The sequence below is a fragment of the Anneissia japonica genome, unplaced genomic scaffold (assembly GCF_011630105.1).
Source record: "Anneissia japonica isolate Jap-2015-1 unplaced genomic scaffold, ASM1163010v1 scaffold288028_len459517_cov177, whole genome shotgun sequence".
Taxonomy (NCBI): Eukaryota; Metazoa; Echinodermata; class Crinoidea; order Comatulida; family Comatulidae; genus Anneissia; species Anneissia japonica.
In genome coordinates this window covers 154,251-165,219 of record NW_022733874.1, presented here as the reverse complement: position 1 = coordinate 165,219, position 10,969 = coordinate 154,251, and the positions used below count along the sequence as shown (strand labels likewise).

At 33.9% G+C, this 10,969-nt stretch overlaps 1 protein-coding gene across 2 annotated transcripts in view; it reads right to left on the bottom strand.

The window, feature by feature from the left end:
• Positions 1 to 4,900: 4,900 nt before the first annotated feature.
• The window catches only part of LOC117116233, a 26,647-nt gene continuing 20,578 nt past the window's right edge, over positions 4,901 to 10,969 (bottom strand). For both annotated transcript variants that reach the window (XM_033260216.1, XM_033260215.1), the window contains exons 11-14: positions 10,401 to 10,559; positions 9,952 to 10,019; positions 8,946 to 9,179; positions 4,901 to 8,631 (exon numbers count right to left, since the gene is read on the bottom strand). In XM_033260216.1, the coding sequence (XP_033116107.1) occupies positions 8,577 to 8,631; positions 8,946 to 9,179; positions 9,952 to 10,019; positions 10,401 to 10,559 (516 nt within the window). In that variant the 3' untranslated portion in view covers positions 4,901 to 8,576. The remainder of the gene's footprint in view (positions 8,632 to 8,945; positions 9,180 to 9,951; positions 10,020 to 10,400; positions 10,560 to 10,969) is intronic.

Sequence of the window (10,969 nt, the reverse complement as noted above, 5' to 3'; positions counted from 1 at the left end):
AAAAATAGGAAATTTCGCTGTACAATAATACAATAAATAGGCCAATGTATCCTCGTTGATTGATTTTGCAGGTAATAACACCAATACCATACGTACAATTGAACAGAATATATTCTAATCGCAGGCAAAATATAATCACCTGACTCTCTCCCTGACGGGTTCCGGGGTCGACGAGGCTTCTTGTCGGTAATACGCCGGTAACCCTCCGCTGAGTCTGGGCCCGGGTCTTGGCGAAGGCCCGAGCCTTGGCGAGGTTGAGTACTTAGCCTTGCGGCATCATAATTATGATGATCGCTTGGTGGTGATACTTGACAGGACTAGGCGATTAACAGACTGCAGGGGAGATGCACAGGGAGTCTCGGTCAACTGACAGGCACTCGGGATGGTATGCTAGGTTCAGTGCATCATCACGGCTTAGGGGTCGCACTGCTTCCTCCCTCCGTTCAGTTGACTGGGGCCGAGCAAGTAACTCTATCGTGCATTTAAGTGACCAGCGTACGAAGAGCGAAAACTTGAATACTAAAGAACAGAAACACACTTACAAACATGGTATCCACTTGTATTGACTAGTGGTCTCCAGAATGTAAACACTCGACACTCGATCTCTGGATATTGAACATGTTGAAACTAAAATGAAATTGGAGTTTTTTTTTTTTTTTTTTTTTGGTATGATCCTAACAAAGGTGCAGAGCACAAAACAACCGGATAAAGGCAGGGTAAAAAAATCGTCCATTTTAACCTTTTTTTTTTTTCGGATAAAAGCAGGGTAAAAATTGTCCAATTTCGACAAAAACAGCTATTTTAACCTAGTTTTTTTATTTTTTTTTTTTTCATTTCACCATTCACAAGGTGTGTAAGTGCATGTTAGTATGATCCTTAGGTGAAACATAACATAAAGAGCAACACAAAAAAAACAGTACTGTCTAAAAATCGTCAAATTTCGACAAAACCATCAGCTTTGTGATTTTGCTATTTCCTCACTTCATCGATTTCGGCTCATTGATGATGGGAATGAGGATGGTTAGGATGATGTCCATGATAATGATGAGCCCTAAAAGAAAACTTGTTTGCTGTCATCCGCCGCCCCTAAAATCCCGAAAATTAGGAGCGGTTTTTTTACTTTCCAAAAAAGTTTAACAAATCAAATGAAAACCATTTTTTCGTCGATTTTGGGACAGATCCGTGTCATGTGGAAATTTGTACTATTTAAAAAATTAAAAAAAAGTTATGATCGTTTTTTTGTGAAAAAATGACAATCGCACAGTTTTTTTCTCACCCGCCCCTGTATTCAAATTTTTATGACGTGACAGCAAGCACTGAACATTTTTTTAGGCCCGATAATGGTGATGATGGTGGTGCATATGATTATGGTTAAGATGATGATGGTATAGATGATGAAGAATAGTTAATGATGATGATGACTTTTGATTTATACTTAATTTTCTGATGTGTTCACATTGTCAATTCAACAATTCATTTTACTTCAGCTTGTGTTCACATTGCCCTGATGCCCTCATTTAAAACGTCCTTAACAATATGGGTTTATTTTTCTTTCAGGTTAGTTCTCGAAGGCCGTCAGACCTTTTCTAACTCAAGCCCACATGGATGGTTCACTGGAACGTAACACCTTACCTGTTATCACTGAACTGAATTGGAGCATCAACAACAGACACAGCAAGAGTCGGCACGGTCTCAAAAAATCTAAACATTGCACTCTAAAACAAGCAAAATTAGAGACAAGTCATCTTCCAATCCATAAATTGTACTTATCACTTAATTTCAACGTGTTTAAGGATTTGTTTACCACTTGTATCATGTTTATTTCTACCTTAAACAATATATTTTATAATGAAGTGCTTATCAGTAATCTTCTAGAACCTATCTACCAATTTAACACTTTATCAGTATAAAGATAATTTGGAAAATGTAAACTAATGTGAATTGATATTAAAACTATTATTTATTATGATAAAAATAATAATAATTAATATTACTTTTCTTATAAATGTTTTTATTGACTTCATCTCATTATAATTAGACTGATCTCACCAAAACATAGGCAACATACAACCTAAGGAAGGCTCTTTGCAACCAAACTCCAACCCATGGGGTATCATAAGGTAATTTGTTACGACATAATACCACAATAATCCACTCATTTCAGTTATAAAAATGCAAATAAACATAATCCCTGACTACCATAAGTTAAAAAATCAGGAAAATGACGATAGATCGAAAAGTGGTCGTTTATTTGAAAAAAAAAAGGAACAAAAAATGATACTGTAATCTCTGACCCAGCCAACTGCATAGTTACCAACTGTTTCGCATCGTGTGGGCCGAGTCCCGTATTTCAAAGTGGTTTTGGATGAAACACGCATTTTGCAGAAACAAATGCGTGATCCTAAATTTGTCACGCATTTAACACAAGTCTGTGCGTGATAACGATTATCACAAATTCCGGGGAAAATGTATTTAAAATTAATAGAAATTGGTTGTATTAAAACTATATAAACGGGGATGCAGTAACTTGAGTCATGAGAGAGTATTTCCTTGAAGGCCCTATTTATTTCACTAATGAGTTACTAAAAAAATGATCAGTAATGAAATATTTGTGTAGGTCTACATAGTTCGGGAGCTCAAATTAAGCATAGGCATACATTGAAACTCAAATTTGCTTTCTTAATAATATTTTTGCTTGTGTACCTGTATTCAACAAACACTCCCTGAAATCGTTTTAAAACAGCTTAAAAATGCCCAAATCGTCGGAGTGGCGGGGGGAGCGGGTAGTTCCCCTGCAGCTTGGACCCTCCCAGCAAATTATATCCTCACGCATTTAATCTCTCAGGTTGGTAACTATGCAGGAAGCATTATATATTAGGCCTATTGTGCGGATTATGCACTACATAGGCCTAAATAATACATGTATTTAACGTACGGTATACACGTAACATGACATTTCGAATACCTGTATATAAATATACTGACTACGATAGTAGGCTAATCGATTAAATTTTGTATATGTACTAGTAAAACTCATTACCTTAAAACCTCGAAGAGAAAGCACAATGGGCTTAATCTTGAAAAGCCCATCTCGAATTGAAGCCCCTCTTTAGTTGCAAAGGTAGCCTCGAAAAGAAGCCCATCAGTAAACAGTTCTTACACTAGACATAAATGGCACTCGGCAAACTGGGATTCGGCAAAGTGGTCTCGGCAATCTGGCATTCGGCAAACTGGATTTCGACCATCTGGCCTATAGATCCTATCTACCAGCCAGGCACAGATATTCAGTCATCAAGGATCTATGGAAGTAGTGACAGGATGTCATCATGGAGATTGGTCAGAAGTGTGTTTCAAATACTTTCAAACTTTGTGGCTGCAATAAAGCACCCATAACCTATATCCCAACTTTCAACCTGTGAACCATCGGCTTGGTAACTTCAAGCAAGCTAATAGGCCGATATTCTTTTGCAAAAACCTTTATGATTTCTCTTAGGTTATTATGTATCACTCTGGTAAATTTTAGGCCTATGATGATCCGTTTTGTGTGATCTTGCTATAAGGCACACAAACAATAGTGAATGCATAACCCCCTTGGCGACAGTAATAATAAAGTATGTGTAGAGCGGATCCTCTATTAATTATAGTCATTTAAAGAACTACATTTTATAAGGGAGTTTCTTTGTAAAACATCCACAGAAAAGACTCGCTGGATGTAACAGCATGTGTAGTAATATATTAAATGTATTTATTGTGAAACTGAATATTTCATCTGATTGTTGTTCATTGGTGTGGATAGCATTTGTGAACAGGGAGCTTGAATCACCTTGGCCAGAAAATCATGGTCATTGAGTTTGACCATTGGTTTTTAGTTTGTGCCATGGTTGTACTAATATTGTTTTTAAAATATTTTTTATACCATACATTAGGCCTATCCCATTTAAAAGCGCTTTTTCACCAGGATCAGAGCGTTAAATTTTGAGTGTAAAAAAAGTGGCTTCCCATAATTTTGTAGTTTCAATGTATTAAACTATGCTTAAATCATAGGTCATAGATCTCAATCAATTTCCAATGACACCATTACTCTGAAAAAATAGGTTATTCCTTTGTATAATATAGGTGGAATGTTATACGGTAATCAATTTTCATTTAAAAGACAATATGGCCGCTAATGTGGCCACCAATATAGCAGTGCCAAAATGACTTGGCAATGTAGTACGATGTCAATGCTTTGTATTGAGAAAATAAACATTAATACCATAGGCATATATATTTAGAGGTTCATTTGATTTTATGATTTTTAGTTAATATATTATACAAATTAATGATTTTCATTGACAATCCAATATGGTCACCAATGTGGCCGCCTAAAAATGTATTGAGATGTCAATTTTTGTTTGTATTGAGAACATAAACACTGCTTACTATATACATTTAGAGATTCATTTGATTGTATATAATTTTTAGTTAATAAATTATGCAAATAATTGATTTTCATTCAAAATCCAAGAAGGCCGCCAAGATGGCCGCCAAGATGGCCGCCAATATGGCCGTAAAATGTAAATGTGTTTACGCCTAAAAAATAGAAAATACACAAATAATTCAACAATTTTGGATTTGCATCGAATACCATCCAGCAAGATAGGCTAAGCCTTGGGCCCGTAACCTAGCCAAGACTATTGCAGCCTTATCTGCTTATTAAAAAATATTGTTTGTTGAAGTAAACAAAAAAAAAAAAAAAATCAAAAAAAAAAATCGTCAAATTTGGATTGTTCGGGCGTGGCCAACACAATTGCCAACAATTTTTTTTTTTTATTTAGCCTAAACAAAAATGGAAATACAGTAAGTTTGCTGATGCAGATATCGAGATGATAGCAAAAACCAAGAAAAGCAAGTACACTGATTTTGACAGCTAAATTTATTATATTCAAAATGTTTGTGATCATGTGCTCAAAATTATAATACACGGAAAAATTGCTACATCTTAAAAATAAAATCTTCATTGACAGTGGTATATCTACGGGGTGTGTGGGGAAGCACAATGTCAAAATAATTCCCTCCCACCAGTCTAACCTCACTGAAAATTGCTGAGGCAAAACAATATGCTCAAGTAGATAAAAATTACCTATCACACCATATTTTGCCAGCTTACCGCCCTCCCCACCCCACATTATTAAATCATCGAGTGCTCCCACGTCACCTCCGGGCCTGCCTCCCCTCTCCCCACAACCATTTCAGTACTCCTAAATACACCACTGTTTAATAGGGGAGTCAATAAAACATGGCCTAATAAGTGAACATTACAGAACAATACAGTACATGAAAGACTATATAATAAGGCACGCACATTACTTCATTATGGCTATGTCGAGACTTGCGAGATACGCAAGGCGTAACTAACAATGGCGAGGCTAGCGTTTAACGCAATGCTTACTCGTGTGTGTGAACAAGATGTAACCACAGATCATATATGGTATAACAAACACCGGACACACGTTAATCCATGGCGTACCTAGTGGATTAACGTAATGCTAGTGCAACTCTGTGTGTGAACGAGGCAAACCTAACGTCGGGCGTACGTTAATCCACAGCGCTACTAAGAGTTAATGTAAAGCTACTGTTGTGTATGAACATAGTTTATGACTTTACATTTCAAAAAGACTATCCAATAGTCTGATTCATAAAAAGCTCTATGGAAAATCACAAATACCAAATATACATTTATATCACAGCACCATAGTATTATATATCCAGGCAGTTGTATGAATTATTTACAACATACAAGAAATATGAATTTTTGCATTTATACAATATCTCCTCTTAATATTTACAAGCGCAACAAGTCAGAAAACACAGATTTAATTTAATCCTGCATTGTATTCAAATTTTATCTACATACAATTGTGTTTCCTTTGTCATAATTTCATTTTTACAAAGAAAATCCACAGCAAATGTAAACTGATTTAAAAACTATAATTTCTGTGTAGACTGATTAAACAATTTTACAAAAATATCATTATAAAATATGGACGTTTCCATTAAAAAGCTTATTCTCATGCAAAATTGGTCATTTTTAAGAACATTCAACCAAATTTTATAGAGTATTTACAATTCAAGAATCCTCTTATTTAATGATATGTATATCTTCTGAAAACTTTAGAATTTTATTTTTCAATTTCAAGGAATGAATATTGTACAATCAGTGGAATTCTTCTACAACAACTGTTAACATTCTAACAGTATGAATCAAACAAATTTGTAAAATCTTAATTTCCCCCCTTAACCAACCCGTATTCACAATGCGATTCATCATTTAATTGAAAAAAAAACATGTCAAACTCTGAACACGCCATCAAATTTTATGTGACAAATAAACGAAATATGCCCATATTATTTTAGGCATAATTTGACATCACAATGCCATATACGGGACATCACACAAATGTCATATAAAGTTTGATGGTGTGAAAACAGCTTAAAACTAATAAATGTATACTGTTCCCTAAAGCCCTGTCCAGACTATCAAATTTTATTTGACAAAAGCATGTGACATGCCTAAGTATGGTCATCATGACATCACATCACGACTATATATAGGCACGTCATGACTATATACGGGCATGTGACAGTTTTTTGTCAAAGAAAGTTTGATAGTGCGGACAGCGCTTAACCTTCTTTGTGGTCTAAAATATAATTTAATGATTGCACTTACTATTACACCATGTCCACACTATTAGGTTTCATGACAAATGGGAGTGACTTGTCCATATAATGGGGATGATGTCACAGATTTATCACAGAATACTTGATAATGTGGACAAAGCATTAGAGAATTTGTTCTGAGCAAAATTGACAACAGCAATAAATTAAAATCAGCAATCTTTCACATGATTACCTTGATATATATTTTCCATAAAAACAGTTAAAATGGAATCCTTAAAGTCAAGGAATATTTTTATTACGATTTTATATTGCAATCAATTTTGGACTGAAATCACTCTCTCAAGGTACGCCTACTATTTAATGAACATTAAAATTAACTTTATTGTGTTTTTCAAAAGATCTTTGTAACCAAATTGAATACAAACTAGTAGGCATATATCCACTAAAGTCCTTTCCAGACTATCAAATCTTATTTGACAAAAACATTTGACATGCGTAAATATGGTCATGGAGGCATCACATCATGACCATATATAGGCACATCATCACTATATTTGGGCATATAACAGTTTTTTGTCAAAAAGAAATTTTGAAAATCTGGACAGAGTTTTAAAAACAGTACTCATAGTTCATCTCATCACTTAAAATTGTCTTTGGAATTCATAATTAGCAAATGACAGATCATTTAAATGCATTTCATTCAACAAATAAAAACAAACAATTTCAAACATAAAAAACAAAGATAATTAATAAATTTTTGTTCTGATCAAGGAGTACTTCTGATAATAGACACTGCACGTGGCCAACTTACACAGCGTCGTACAACGCAGTCCAACACGATTTATCATCGGGCACATTTAATATTCCCCGATGCAACTGTCCCCAATGCAGACCTATCACTTAAAACGCGTCACGGCTGCGTCACACAATGCTGTTCTGAGTTGGCCTAGATTTGGGTGTTTCCTCACCAAAAAATCAGGTAAGTGCAATGTTTATATACCCTTAGTGTTCACATAATATTATGTATTATTTGTTCTTCACTGCTTAGTACTACAGAAGCTCAAAAAGGCTCCACAATAATTTCTGTAGAATCTACAAAAAAAATCTACTATATTTAGATAACAGTAGCAGTTTCTGCAGAACAATGTCAACATTTTGGCAGACCAGAATGTTTCCACAGAACTGAATGTTTCCACAGAACTGAGTACATTTTGACAGGACTCAGTTGAAGTCCCTGAAACACTTAAAAACAGTTTCTGCAGAACTCATGTAGCAACATTATAAACACATCTTAGGTAATAACAGTTTCTGCAAAAAACTTAGTAGAAATTTCTAAAGAGTCTAACAGCAGTTTATATAAAATCTAGAATCTTACCTTTGCAGAATTTTGAAATAGTTTCTAATGAATTACAGTAGCAATAGATTTTACATAATGTTTTCTATAAAATTTAGAAATAGTTTCTTCAGTGCATGGCGACAGTTTCAACGTACCTACTTAGCAACAGATTATACAAAGATTGATATCAGTTTCTACTAAATATATAACTAGTTCCTACAAGCTTATTAAAGGTTTATTAAAGGGAAATATTAGAGCAAAAGATTATATAACGTAACACTATGTATAGAATATAGAAATTAATTTCTACAGAACTCAGCAAAATTTTAGACCTATGATCAATTACTACACACTATTACAGTTAAAACTACAGTTACTGAAAGAATTCTGTCTACAGAACTCTGCAACCAATTTAATCAAATCTAGCAAATGTTTTACAGAATCCAGCTCCACTGCTGTTATAGACATACAGACTGAAATCCAAATAAAAAATCTACGTCTACAGATAAAAAGTTACATTGCTGACTGCATACACACACTTGTTTTGTTCATTAGGCATCTGTAAACCAGATAATTCCAATTAACAGTCTGGCTTCAGAGACACTCTGATGAGACCTGGCGTAGATTCGGAAAACCTTTAAAAACAAATAAAGAAGTTAAGTGAATACCTTACATATATATTTATTTGTAAAGCCTTAAAGAAGAGTAAAACATGTGCAGAAAACTCATGAATGTACCAAATTTTCTTCCAAAACAAGATAAACTAATTTTTTAGAAGAAATGTCATGAAGTATTTTAACCTGTGTAATCTATCATATATGAGGACGCTCAACTTAAATGTAGTTATGCTTTTTATTGAAATTGTTAAATATTACAAAAATTTATATAATATACATTTTTCTCACTTTTAATACTTTTAATAAAAATACAAAATGCAGGATAAACTCACTGATAGTTATTTTTTTCTAAAAATTCCCTGACGGCCTGCCTGATTCTGGCAATTCCAAGTGGACTGTTCCTACCACGTCCTGTTATCACCGACAGGTACAATGTCTTGGGTTTCTGTTGCCGTGTCTGCAGCTCGTGTCTCTTGTTGTTAAGCGCATCCTGTAAAACTTCCACTGCTTCATCAACATGAAAATGGTGCAGATCTAATATGTTGGACTTCAGATAATCTTTGTTGCTGGAAGATATGTAACAATTCAAAATTAAAGGTTAAAAGTTATGCGCTAAACAAATGAACAGATGTAATTGAAGGTAAAAAGAAAAGATAATGAAGAACATTTATTTTTATTTACAGGGGAACTATACTGACAGAACAAAATCTTTAAATTAAAGTATATATAAAGTTATTATTTTCCTATTTTGAATACAGTATTATACAATCAATTTAAACTTTAAATGAGAGAATAACACTAAATTTAACAAGGCAAACCAAAGTTTCACTTTTCCAACCAAACCTAAAATCAGAAATCACCTTTTTCTATTTTTTATAAACTATATTTCATAAAAAAAAAAAAAAAACATTGATTAGGCAAAAAAAAAATTGTTTGTTTGCCCTCCTCCACCCGCCCCTAACTCACTGAAAAAAAAAATAGAGGCAGAAAAACAAAAAAACTTTTAAAAAGTTTATTATTTTTTAGCTTTTTTCTTTACAAATTAAAAAAAAATGTGAGTGATTTTTTTTTTTTTTGCCAGATGCCTTACAAATTAGTCTAAAGTTGTTTGATATAAGATATTGCCATTCTAGGCCTCTGTGAGTCATTTTAATTGCATCCGATGTACTATATTTTTTAAAACATAAATAAAAAAGAAAGTTTTTCCACCTGTCCCTATTTATCATTTTTAAAAAAAGAAGGGCAAACCAACAATTTATTGTATTTGGCCTTAAGATAGTAAAACAAAAAAGAATTTATGTTGGTTGATGAATGAACACATTTAATTTAATAACTCACATCTTCTGATGAATTCTCTTAGATGCTTCCCGGTTTGCCTCTTTGATTTTCTGACTATAAACACGACCCTAAAAGAACAGTAATACAAGTGAATAACTAACCATACAGTATGTGATAAGCTTCTTTCAGGCTGACCAAAATTTATTTTATTCTTTTTCCTTTTTTACGGATCCTCTCGAGACAAGGTTTTTTTTTCCTTCTAGACTGGGATCCTTACAACAGCTTATACTTTTATGTATGATATATATATATTTTTTTTTTCTCAATATTTATGTATTAATCTGTGCTGTTGTAGAATGAAAGGTGCTTGCGCCAATGAGAATATTAATTAGCATAGCCAAGTAAACATTACAAATTGCTTTCTAAGTCAATTTAAATGACGTCACGATTGACCTACAATAAGTACAGTAATGCTCAATTGCAGATGGAGATGCGTGGAATTTACTGACCTTGTCAGCGTAATAAGTAGCAAGCTGTGTTTGACCTTTCCGGTGGGCTTCAGAAGCCTTTTGTAAACATTCCTTTTGTAGATTTTTATTTACAATAGCATCAGCACGGTAATCAACATAGTCAGCTTCATCTGGGTACTCAGAATCCAATTCTTCAGTCTGTTAAAACAAAAATACACATGAAAGAATATATATCCCAGGTATTCAACCTTTTTTAGCTGGGGGGGGGGGCAGTTCCAATTTGTTCAGACCATAAATTGTGTACTTCAATTTTTTCTATTTTAGCCACACCCATTTTCTTTTATAGCCGTGGATTCGAAATTGAAGGGGCCAGGGAAGAACTTTCACAGATAGAGGGAAAATACCACCTTAGCCCCATTATTATGGCACCTCTAGATGGTGGGAAATGGTACTCTCAGACTTCAATTTGAATATAATTTTCTTTTCTACACCATTTTATTTTATAAAAAAAAAAAACTTGCACTCCAGGTTCTTCTACCACTAGAAATGTTCCTGCCACAACAATTTCCACTCACCAGTGGTTGGGGTTCAGGTGAGCAAATTTTTAG